The following is a 13,268-nucleotide window of genomic DNA, read 5'->3' as shown; positions in this document are numbered from 1 at the left end:
TTTGAAGGTTGAGTGTTCTCTCAGAGGAAAAAGGAAAGCTTGGTCGACTGGGTTGAAGCAGTTTGTAAAGAGTTGTGATAAAGCGCGGATCGTTTTCGTCGTTAATTGCGAGACTTTCAGTGAGTCGAATAGGAATCTGGGTTGATTCCAAGTGAAATTATTGAGAAAGCAGAACCATCAGTCACGACACAATTGGCCGACATGACACTTTGCGCAAGGAAAACAAAACATGCCGTTTTTCGAGAAAATCACGAAGTTTTGAAATATTTCGAGACATGTGGTCATTTAAGCAGATGAAATAACTACCCTGAAGCGAATTTTTTTGTTGGCGAAATGATTTTCTTGAGTATTGATAAGAAGCTTCACAAGAAGAATACTACGTTTTGATCCCAGTGTATCACCAGTGATCCACTTTACTCACTCAAAAATTTATATGTTTTAGTTGAAATCTAAGTAAACCATCATTTGATACTGCTTGCATAAGCAACCTTCTGCGCGTCAGTAATTTTATTTGAAGGAAATTATAAAAACTTGTCAAGTTATTGAACAACAAATGACGGCTTGATTTAAATTCGGAAAACCCGACTTTTTTGCAGCTTTTGATCTGCAAAGCAAAACCTAGCGAACCGATTTTCTTCAAATTTCGTGCGATGTTTCTTCACTCATATCTACACATTCGGTGAAAAAATTGTATTGATCCAAAGCGCCCAGTTCAAATGCGAGCTGTGCAAAGTTGTGGATCACCTGTGCTACCATGGGAAGGAAAGGGTTAACCATGTCACTCTTTGATAGCATTATAACAAGAATATAACTGAATCAGAAATGATATTAATCTCCAAAATATGCAAAAATATAAAATCTAGCATACAAGCTTTCATGCAATATTCAAATTTACATGTTACTTTTATGCAAAGTTGAACCGTCTCTTTAACGCCTCAACCTGCAAGTTGAGAGGCGCACCATGTTCACCACCAGCTTCAGTATTTTAATAATATTTTGTTAAGATGGGGTTTACCCTCTCAAGCTGTTCGCAAAATAGCCGATTCGGCAAAATTTGACCTGTAGTTTGTTGGCGTGCTTCTAGCCGCAAATTTTGACCTACTTGAATGATATAAGATTTATTGTGTATGTAATTCTTTTGAAATCAAGTAGATATTTATGTTCCGCCAGGTAATCTGTAGTTGATACCGAATAAGAAATTTACTGAAAACAATTTGATTTATTTTATTGTTTATTATTTCTGACAGCTTTGCTTTATTTAATTCCAATAATGTGATTCGCATTCATCAAGTAAACTTAGAGAAATTCCCATTCTCTAATAACAATTTCATTATTACCATTGCAAGGTGTTTACAAAAACCGTCATACTCATTCTTCTCTCAACTTAATTTGAACAATCATTTCAATTGAAGGCTAATCAAAATTTGAAATAGTTCACCCGAGTCCATCTTTCAATCGTTGTCTTAATCCTCGACGCACTGCTATATACCTACATACCAAGCTAGTTCGTTCCATGCATCTTCTGTCGCTGCCGAAATCTCCCCAGGCGGCTCTTTCAAGAATGTTCACTTATTCATGCTCACTTTTCAGCTTTGCTAATAATTTATCAGCCGGGCTGGTGAGTTGTGAGACGGCGACGAGCACGAGGACGTCGAGACGATATGATGACGCGACCCAGGATTATCCTTAGAGGAATACCTGCTTATCGACCTACATACCTTCCTACTCAGCAATAGGGATGTGTAGGTGGAGATGGATGCAGCCATCTGTCCATCCGAAAGCTTGCGTATCCCCGCTGGGCCAATTTCCGTTGAAAGATCGGTTCTTCATTTCAGGCGAGCTTTTCAATCTTCCATCTGTTTGTATTGTGATGGAAGGAAGATGAACAATCCTTTCTCAATGATTCAACTGAAGTTGAATTTTAATCAAGAATGCATTTTGCTGTTAAAATAAGGTTGCCAAAACTTTTTAAGTACGTATCCGTAATCCGTAATCCGCGTATTTGATTAAAAAATTGTTGACCAATATTCGGGCAAATTTGATCAAAACCTAGAAATTACTCATCAAAAATAAAAAAAAAAGTTTGAAAAAAAACATCTTATCAAAATTTATCCTCAGATTTTAAATCGTATTTTAGACTTTCAAAAACCTTTCATGATTATTTTTATAAAACTTGCTATAAAACATTCCGTTTTGAACGCATATACGGACGAACCCGTACAAAAGTATTTTGTACTGAAAATTCAACCTCATTTTTGTTTTTTCTGTGGAACCAAGCCTTCTTATGGTTTTTGAGCAAATTTATAAATTCTTAAATGTAAATTTTCCGTTAAACAACTTTATCGAAGACAGTAACTTCGTATCTCATTAGGCGAATATGTTATTAGCTATTTACTGAGGTTTGTCTTTTGGCATTGAAAAACAATAAATTCAATTGACAGCACTGCTGAGTGCCTAGTGAGGTGTTACATGACTTCTTCCCAGGCAATACTTTGCGAGGCACAGGCACTGATGTCAATTGAATTTATTGTTTTACAATGCCAGAAGATGTGTCTCTGTAAAATTGCTAATAACTTTTTTGCCTAATAACAATAAGATACGAAGTTACGGCCTTCGACAAAGATGTTCAGCGGAAAATTTCCTTTAGATCATTTATAAATTAGCTCAAAAACATTAGGAAGGCTTGGTTCCACAGAAGAAACAAAAATGAGGTTGAATTTTCAGTATAAAATATTCAATTTTCCCATACAAACCTTAAAGTTCAAATGCACTCATGTAAATGATTTTTTTTAAATTCTGCAAAAAATTATGAAGTTTTGAACAAAACCGAAGCTTTTCAGACCCCAGGGTTCGAGAAATTCAAAATCGACACCAAATCGACTCAGTACAATACAATGGGACAGTTACTTTTTTATTAAGATTTTAAGGGGGAGTTGTATAAATTAATATGAGTAAACTTTTTTACTTCCGAATTATTGGAATCGGTTTATTTATACGATTCATACTGTTACTCATACGTTAAATTGATGTTCAAATAATCGGTAGCAAATATATTCAGCTTTAACATGCAAAAACAGATTTCAAATATATGTTATGCTGTCCAAGATATTTCTATCGAAGTACAAGTACATACTTTTATTTTTTTCCGAAATTTCATATTTGAAGCATAAGTCAAAAACTATTTTTACTAATTTTTTTTAATTCGGTTTTTGAACGCCCGATTTTACATTTAAAATGATCGTCAGTTTACTTAGTCAAAAATGCTTTTAACTAGTTTTATCAATCACTTGGTATAAGCTTAATCGAAAACAGAATAAATTTTTCCTTCCTTGGCCGATGGAGGGATGGGGTTTTAGGTTTGAAATTCAGATTTCAGAAAAAAAAGAAAAAAGGAAAAAAGATTTAGCATAATAACAATTCGGGGTAACTTTGATCACTATAGTTTTTACGTATCTCAAAATCTTCAAATTTATTGTTTTGATGCCATTACGCACAAAAGGCTCGAAACATCGATAATACTAATTTTTGTATGGAATCAATTGAATTTTTCAACGTTTTCTTTCAAATACAAATATACTCAAAAGATGGACAATGTTGATGCATACATTTAGGAGCAAAAATAATAAACAATTTCCAATATTTTTTGGCCTCTTAATCAAATGAAATTTAATCTTCATGCAGATCCCTAAGTTCTAGCAATGTTCTCAAGTTCGTTTTTTCTTCAAACTTTACCATTTGATAGAGTTTTTAGTAATGTTTTCTGTACGGGCTTTTTCATGGAAAATGGCCGTTTTTTTTTTCAATATCCAAAAAATTATCATCAAATGACCATGAAAAAAACACTTAAACTTAACCTAAACCAAGAAAAAGGTTAAACTTTCATATTAAACAACCCATTTGCTCCTTAATGCTTAAATTTGATCGGGACAGATGTTTGTTTGTGAGTCTTCAGAAAACCAGATATTTTAAGATTTTTAAATTATATTTCAAGAATATCAAAAATCTCCTAATAAAAACCAAATTCAGCTTATTTGTAACTCAATTTACAGTCTTTCATACGTAGTAAACAGTTTTCAAATATTTTAACTTTAGAGTTAGTTAATGATGATTATCTGCAAAAATTTCATGTTGATCGAAGTAACCCCGCTCATCAAAGTTCCCCCAGTTTACGGTACCAATTTCATAGATCATAATCAGGATCGACTCAATATTTCAGAATCGAGAAACAAAGAAAAACATTAAAAGAAACAACCAAACTCCAAACACAATGGGACTTTACATTTCAGACAATCTGTTTGAAAATTTAAGAAACAATGTGAATGTTAAAAATCAGTTTTTAAACATTTAAGAATTAATTTTTTTTTAACATAAACGTCTTACCATTTAAAAATGTTATTTATAAATACAATTTGATCCCTAAAAGCAAAAATAAAAATATCAATAATGATTGAATTGGAAGCTTTTAGCTTCCTGAACCCGAGTCTTTTGTCAGATTTTGTCTTTAAATCTATTTTTGTGATAAGTATTTATTAGCTTTAAAATGCATCAGATTTTAATGAAATTAATCTTTGTAAACTGATGAACCAACAAAACTACATGAAAAATAAATTTTTCTTCTACTTCACTCAATCACGCAACAATGTTTTGCCAAGATATTTAAATTTCAGTAGTACAATGATTTAAAAAGATAAATTTTAAAATTTTATGAAATTCGAGAAGATTTCATACACATATTTCTGACATTGACATGTTCGGTATTATTTTATTATCAAATCTGTTTAAGACTGAAATTTGATTTGCCTTCTGTTTTGGAAAAAAAAATCAATTCAGTTTCTTCTTTGAAAATTTTTTCAACATTCCAGTATTTTACAGAATAGGTAAATTTACACAAAATGATTACTTCTATAATTTTTTTTAAGCAGAATTCAATAGTTTTTGCCATCTTCGAGAAAGTTGACTAATGTTTATAATCTTTATCATTATTTTGTGTTATCTAACTTAGTTTTTTTTTCAGAAAAGTGCAGAAATTTCACAAATATTTTTCACCTATTTTCATAAGTTATTTTAAAAAAAGCTGATGTTAAAAAAATCAATAAGTGTAATTGGGATTCAGGACACCTAAATTCATCTTAAAAAATAGCTCAAAAATTCTGTGCACCTCGGAAAAAATGTTAATTTGGTGGCCTTGTGTAAATTAACAAAACCACTTCGAATATGTAGTTGAGCATTTAAATGAGCAAGAATCACAAAATTTAATTGAGGCTTTAATTTTTCCTTGCAGAATATTTCATATCAGCACCAAATTCGTAATGACAAAAAAGATTTCTTTTACATTCAAAGTGATAAGTAAGATTATTCAGACCCAAAATTCAAAGTTTCAAATTAAAATCTGATTGTACGGTTGCAAATGAAATTCAAATACAAAACTGAGAATCCAAAAAACAATCAGGGAAAAGCAGGAATTACAAAATTTATAATTAAAATCCAAACGTTTATTTCATATTCATATCTTTAAAACACAAAAATTATCATATTCATATAATGTGGTGAAACTTTTATAATTTTATGCAGATTTTAGCTTAATATTTAAAACTATTTATTAATGAATAAAGGGTCATAAAAAAAAGAAAAAGATTTTGTCAAAAGTTCTTCTAAATGTGACAAAATTTTCCATTGAAAACAACAATTCAGAATGGAGACTTCTTTCTCAAGACAAAGAACCATAAATCTGAAATAAAATGAGGTAGAACAAATAGAAATATAAATATTCATTTCATGTTCAAATGAAACTCGCAATTTTACTATGAGAGCATTTTTTTTTTAAATTATAATTTGAGGAAGGTCATTGAAAGAATGATATGCTGAGCTAAGGGTGTTTCCTTCAGTAGAGAACAATTAAAAAAAATACATCAGAATAAAAAGAATAAAATTTGTGCTTAATCATTTGGAAAAGATTTAATTAAACTTTAAAATTTAGATTCTAATTGCAATTAAAAATCAAGAGCGGAACTTAGTTTTGCTAATTGATCCTATTTAGTCAAACTATAGTTAAAGTTGCAGATTTTTTCAAAACTATATAGGGTATAGAGTGTATAAAATAACGCAATATTTAATGATGATCGAAAAACTAATAATATTATGCATTATTCGTTCTTAAACTTATGCTTATAAAGTGTTCCTGGTTTTAATATGTCATTCACAACAAAGCCAAAGAAAACATAAAATTTAAAAGAATTTTCAATGTTTTTATTTGCTTCCTTTACTTCCTCAAATTTTTGCAAAATTTCCTTCAAAAACTGAATTTCTGTGTTTTTTAAATTTTGACAAATCTAAGAAAAAGTCAATCCATTTGCCTGTAAAAGCCGTTGAATTTTGTACAAAATGCTTGATTGGCTGGAAACTCCTGAAATATTTTTTTTATACGATCAAAAAAACGAAAGTGATGTATTTTTTATCGTAGGGCAGGACCTAAGAAAGATCTGCCTCATGAGGGGGGAGGGTTTGGTTAGGATTTTCTCCTATAACATTTCGCTTGCAAAATGCATACATAAAGAAAAGTAGACATGTGTTACTAAAAGTATCTCATTATTTATGTTTAAGTTCTTTTATATTTATTGTTATTCATTTCAAATCCTTACATTACATTTCGAAAATAAGTCATGAAAGTGACTTCTGCTTAAAAAAAAAGAGATCTTGAAGGCTTCATTTAAAAGGAAAACTTGTTTGGGGTTCAAATCAGATTTATTTTCAGTATTGTAAATTCGATATATTCAGATTTTATTTTAACTCTTTAATGTATGACTTTTTAAAATGAGAATTGCAGTTACTGATATAGTGAAATAATAACATTTAAATTTGAATAACAAAACAAAACAGGTTTGAAGTCGGTATTTTGAGTATTATAAAAGTAATGGCCCATCAAAGATGAAAATTATTTTTTGGAACTCTTTGCTCATTTAAATACGGTTTTGCTTATTTCTTCAAAACCTTCTTAATTGAGTGCAGGAAGGTGTTTGTGATTGATTGAGATTAAAAAATTTGTTAGAATTTGCAAACTTGAAGAAATAACAGCAATTTTCCAAAAACTACTTTTTTCAAAAAAATAAATAAATTTAATTTTCGCAATTTTTTCTCATACTTTGTTCGATATCTCACATCTGCATTAGAATATCGTGATGAAAAAATCAAGGACTAATTTCCATTGAACTCTAGAATATTTTTTTGTAATACATCATTCAAAAATATCCACGCGTTTTCGAGATATATGGAATTTTACTAGTGTTGTTTTTAAACAACACTATGCATTGAAGGGTTAAATCTATGTTTTAAAATATTCTACATTAACAGTAATGTTAAACATCAAACCAATAAAAAATATTTCCAGCTGAATTTTCCTGAACCTGAATAATTTATTTCATTTTTTAAATCCTGTGAAATAAAAACTAAATAAAAATTAAGATTTTTTTAATAACGCAATCTTGAAAATAAGTTCAGATCTTATTCTATAAAAGTGGTTCAATCTGCTTGGTGATTGGTTTTAAGCAATTTAAAGATTTAAATTCTGCATTTTGAACCTGAACAAAAATTCTTAGTTCCTAAATATAAATATATTTTTGAATCTATCCTATCTATTTGAAAAATCCAGATACTTATGAACAATAAATGGCATTTTATAACAGAATCATCAACCAGAAATCTCTCATTTGAATTTTTACTCTTTGATTTTCTATATTAATTCTTTCCTCAAATATTAATTCGTAGTTCAACTAGTAAGTCTGAATGAATATTTCGATTGATTCAACTCTGATATTTCAATTCTAGATCACCATTATGGAACTTTTTTTTAGTTTCAACTCTTCATGCGAATTTAGAGTAAAAAAATGAGTCCCAAATTTAAAAAAATGGTTTTTTATTTCAAATACTTTATTCTTATATTTTGGAATGATGAGTTTCTTACACGGAAAATTAATTTTATTTTTGTTTTAAATGCAAAACCAAGATTCGAATCAGGATTTTCTCCCAATGATGAACTGAACTGCAAATAAAGAATAGCAACCTGAATGTACATTCCAAAATTCGGCCACAGGCAACAAATTATGATTTTTATAAAAATAAGTTATAACCAGAACATCCTCAGCCCACCAGATATTTTTCCACACTTAGCTAGGCAGGGCAAATCCGGGCTATTTTTTCTAAAAACCTTGCAAACCCGGGCATTCGATTTCAAAGTTTACAACTCAAAATCAGTGCAATATCCAAACAAATTTGAGAATTCAACAAAAAAATTTGAAAAGTTATTTTTTTCATCGAAATACATTGGCGAGTTAATTTGGATGAACTTTGCCTAAAAAACATCAAACAATCAAACATCAAACAATGTTAAATTTTTCTTTGATTTAGAAAATAAGTTTAAACATTGGAACTAAATACGTGCAATCAGGCAACCTTATTGAGCATAATTTAATTGAAAATTCGATATTGAAGAGGGGCCCAAAAGACTGTACCCAAAACTCATCCATCAACTTCTTTTGTGAATAACTTTTTAAAGGGTTTTTCAAGTACAGTCTTTAAATATATAACAATAAGTGAAATTTTTTTCGAAAAACCTTCGTAGAACTGTGGACTTGGGATAAAATGTCGAGGTTTTGGGCTCAGTTTTTAGTCGAGTTATTGAAATTTTGAGTTTTGAAAAGAACATTTTGCTTGACATTATTCGGACCTTCATGAGGGAACCCCCTAATCCCCCCCCCCCCCCCCCCGTTCCTACGGCCTTTTTGTAGGGTATTCATTTTAGATTCCCCGGATTTATTCGGACATGCCCAGGTTTTACGTGTACAAATGAAGCAAACTAAGGTCTAAATAAGGCTCATTTTTTCTGTGCTTGTTTTATACAAATTGTTTCTTTTCGGAAGATTGGAATGCTGCTGACGTGTTTAAGAAAAAAAAAATAATTTTAGTCACATTCTTGACGACCATCAACCGTTGGCCTGATCATCTGTGGATTATAATCTGAAAACATACGTTTTTAATACCTTCATACTGGAGACTCGAGGATTGATGCTTTAAAACTTACCTTTTTAATTGCGTATTTTTCCACTTATCATGAGCAAAGATCTTCAATGTGGATTGGAGAACATCTAAAGCTCATTAAGAAATTTCTTTCAATAAATACTTTAACGACATATTTTTGATGAACTCCATTTTATTGTTCTTTATTTCACTTTTTTACAAAATATTAGTTGTTTGTTTTTCTTTAGATTCAGTTTAATTACCTCAAAACGATCTTCGATGAACATTCTTCGTCGGCATTCTTACAATCAGCAATAATTGTTTTTTTTTCGTATCCTCGTGAGTTTTTTTTCTTAGCTAGCACGAAACATCATTTTTTCTTTTATTTTCCCGCATAGTTACAGTTACCCTAAACATGTAAAGCACGGTTTCAAGTTTCACGTGTTTTAATGATTTCTTCTTCGGGTTTCATTCATCTTTAGTACATCTTGTAGTTTTTTGTTTGTTTCATATTTCTCTCTCTTCAGTTTACTTTCCTTCGAATCTTTACAAAATGCGGCTGCAAAATGCGGCTGTTGGTTTGCCATCCGATAAATTATACTTTTTTGTTGAACAAATTAACTATTCAAATTTTGATTTCTTCTAACACCATATCACCCGTTGGATGTTTTCGCTATCCGTTTGCGATGAGACGAAAGTAAAACGATCCATTTGTTTTTTTTTTAATTTAATTGTTTTAGTTGTTTTTCGTCCTTAGACTGGGCACATCCGAGTGATGGCCGTCAATTTGAGGGAGGAAAGAAAAATTATTTAAAAATTAATTCAACATTATCGTAAGAAGGTAACTAAGCTTTCGTTAGGCGAGATTGATTAAATTAAATACCCCAATAGAATCATGACTGAGAAAAGAATTAAAATTGTTTTTCACATAATTTTCTTCCTTCAAAGTTCTTTACGTGGCAAAAAGCTCGATTGGGATGCCATTGCCCATCCGTGATTTTGTGTTATATACAGTTTTATTTTTAATTAATGCTTCAATCATATTAAGGTCACAAAAATGAAGTTTATCTATCATTGAGAAATAAGTATAAGGTGCTCGATTGGATCGCTCCAAGAAGGTGCATTGACTTAAAAAAATCTTTTGAATATAAAAGGTGCAAAAATAAACATTTATTGGATAAAGCACAGCTAGTTGCATCGTTTAGTTTAAAATATCAACGTTTGGAAATAAGGTCACATTCACTTTTTAATGTTGGTTTTCGTATCGCACAGCATTTTTCAGCTGAGTTTCTTTCTTTCTCTAGTGATTCCATATTATCTTTAACTAACAGATCTTACACATTTTTTGTCTCTACCTGCTCTGTACAGCTATTTTACAAATTGTTTCGTTTCGTTTTGTGTAACCCCTTAAAAATTCCTGTCAATTTCAATTTCTTTCCTAATTGGGACTCAGTTTCGACGATCGAATATTACAAAGCTCCTTTTGATGATTCAGATAACTGTTTTCAATTTACTCGAAAGATACGAACAATATTTTTTGTTTTTTTTTTCATGTTAGTGTCAGATGTAGGATTAATTGAATATCAGTGCTTTACATGTTTTCATTTGAATTTTAAGAATGAATCCTTATTTTGTTATAGTTGTCTTGAATTGGATATCTGTTCTAACGATGATGAGCTCTACCGACGCATAATGACCATTAATAAAAAGGATGGATCACAAATTGAAAACAGCACCATCATCAAAAGGTTGATACTTTGAAGCTCCATTAACAACTCTCGGCTAGTGTCCATTTTATTTGTTCAAAATCAATGTGGAAAATGCCTTTTGTAGTCGAACTTTTCCTCTACGTCCCATATCAAGAAGGGCTCTTCCCCATTGTATACACACATTTTTAAGTAGATATAATAATAGCGTATAAAAAATAACAAAAATACCCCAAACGAAGAAAGTAAAAGTTGTTTATCACACTCTTAGCACGCACTCCCACTTTTCATCCCAGCTGCCGCTCCCCTTGTGACCTTCCTACATGTTCCAATTCTGGAATTTGGGTTTGAAGAGCATGATTTTGTATGGGTTTGGGTTCTTTGTTGAATAAAAATTTTCTCATTCGTGCTCCCCAGGGAAGGATGGCAGACAAAAAAATCAGTTTTCTCTGAAAAACCTCCAGCAGCCTCCCAAACGTCATGGAACCTACTTTCACATTTTTGTCAAGTGGCTCCTTCTTTTTTTCCCATCCCTGCTCACAAACATTCATACCTAATTTTCACATTTTTCATATTTTCTACTCCGTCATTTGCCTTACAATTCCCTTAACGCTGCCCGCCCTTAATATTAAGTAAATATTTATAGTAATTTGTTATCGCCTATTATAGCACACATTTACCACCAGCCGCCTTTCCGTTGTTGTCCGGGGCCAGCTTTCAGGTCCTGGCAAACCGCAGCGGTTGGAGTTTCCCTCGACCGGGACCACCCTCAACATCCAGCTGCCGCTGCCGGCGACCATGACGGATCTCGTGGTCATCATCATCATCAGCATTAGTGTCCACCAATGGTTGGCCACCGAAGTTTTCCTCCTGTTCCGTTTCCGGTTTTCCCCCTGAAGTTCCCCCGATATCGTCGCCGTAGTCGTCGTCGTCTTCATCGTCGTCATCCTCGAAATTATTTACAATAGGTTCCAATAAATCATCACCCTCCGGGGAAATTGATTCTTTCTTGCCGCTGCCGCTGGTGCGGTTGCCACGTCCGGTATCCAGCTTGTTGTACTTGACTCCGGTGTACTTCCGGCGGGTGCGTTTCTGGAAATGTGGAGAAAATAAAGACGGTTTTTATTAGTTTAAGTTGAGCAGACGAGAGAGTTGATTACAAAGCGGTTTGGGACAGTTTTCTAGACAGAGTGAAATTTCCTTGCTTTTCGATTAAAATTTCTGTCATTGAAATAAACGGCATAATGAAACTGTGTGGCGTACGTGTGGGTATATCATACATTCTCTCTGAGATGGCTCAGTAATAATTCAATTGTCAGCTGATTTTCAAAGTACCGTAAAACGGGGTGAGATTGAAAATATTTTTTTTTCAATATTTTTCGATTTTTTTTTTCTGTTAAGGGGAATGTGAAATGTTTCATATTTTTAAAATCATTACTGGACTGCTTTGAACGTAGAACATGGTTGCAAAAATTTATTAGACAACTTTAAATATGATTTAAAAACCGATTTCGTCATTATTAAGAATTTGATGCTTTGGAGTAACATTGATCAGTCTTTTTTTGGAGTGTTTAACAAGTTTTCTTGATCATCAGGGATACAAAACACCTCCACAATATTTTGAGATGCTACTTTATCAATTGGTAAGGCTGTTCGGAACAAACTCAAATGATATAAAATCAATCATGGAACTCTCCAAAATTGAATACAACACTTTCCATGACTCAAAGATATTTAATTTGTAACTTTTGGTACAGTGAAATCTGAGAAATACAATGCTGAATTTTGGTGTTTCTTCGTTTAGATTTGGCTGGCAAACGGTGGATAATGTGCAACACGAGACCCCATAGTGGGCATATTACCTCTTATTCACAACTCCTATCTCTACCTCCCCGTGGTACCGGCTGGGATGCGAGTAACCTAAGCGGAGATCGGTAACCCAACCCCGGTGGATGCTTTGGTCGCATGCAGACTGAGAAAGTGGCCGCACGTGTCTGTTCCCCAGGTCAGGGGTGGCTCAAACAGCGTCTGTCTCGCAGCGAGCGACTGAATTTATGAAATGCGGCTCCTGCCAGTTAAGTATAAGATGGCAGCCCCATTGCGGGATAGGGATTTTAGGCTAACAACCTACTAAAACTCCCGATTTATTGAATTGTTACAGAAACTGAGAAAAGAAATAACTAAATTGGAATTTTGGCAACGACTTTTATCATGAAAACACGGACTAGAATTGAAACTTTGAATGTTTCGACCCTTGCCCAGCCAGGTTAGCTGGCTCAACTTGCTAGAGAAGCTAGCCGCCTCAAGCTAGAGATCATGGGACTGAGCGAAGTCCGATGGCCTAACACTGAAGAACACAAGACACATTCTAGATAAGTCCTGCTTTACTCTGACATACGAGGAGAACATGCTACTTGGGAACGAGGAGTTGGTTTCCTGTTAAGCCCGCAGGCCTACGAGGCCCTCATTAGATGGGAACCGATAAACGAAAGAATAATCGTAGCCAGATTTAGAACACGGGCTAGAAACCTTACAGTGGTCCAGTGTTATGCG

The 13,268-nt window shown here is 32.6% G+C and overlaps 1 protein-coding gene across 1 annotated transcript in view; it reads right to left on the bottom strand.

Annotated features, from left to right (window-relative positions):
- Window positions 1-9,184: 9,184 nt before the first annotated feature.
- Window positions 9,185-13,268, bottom strand: part of LOC129751537 (furin-like protease 2) — a 96,841-nt gene continuing 92,757 nt past the window's right edge. Inside the window, exon 10 of the mRNA XM_055747091.1 lies at window positions 9,185-11,807. Within this exon, the coding sequence (XP_055603066.1) occupies window positions 11,433-11,807 (375 nt within the window). The 3' untranslated portion in view covers window positions 9,185-11,432. The remainder of the gene's footprint in view (window positions 11,808-13,268) is intronic.

The sequence above is a fragment of the Uranotaenia lowii genome, chromosome 3, assembly GCF_029784155.1.
Source record: "Uranotaenia lowii strain MFRU-FL chromosome 3, ASM2978415v1, whole genome shotgun sequence".
Classification (NCBI taxonomy): Eukaryota; Metazoa; Arthropoda; class Insecta; order Diptera; family Culicidae; genus Uranotaenia; species Uranotaenia lowii.
The sequence above is the reverse complement of the archived record's forward strand: the minus strand, read 5'-3'. Positions and strand labels throughout refer to the sequence as shown.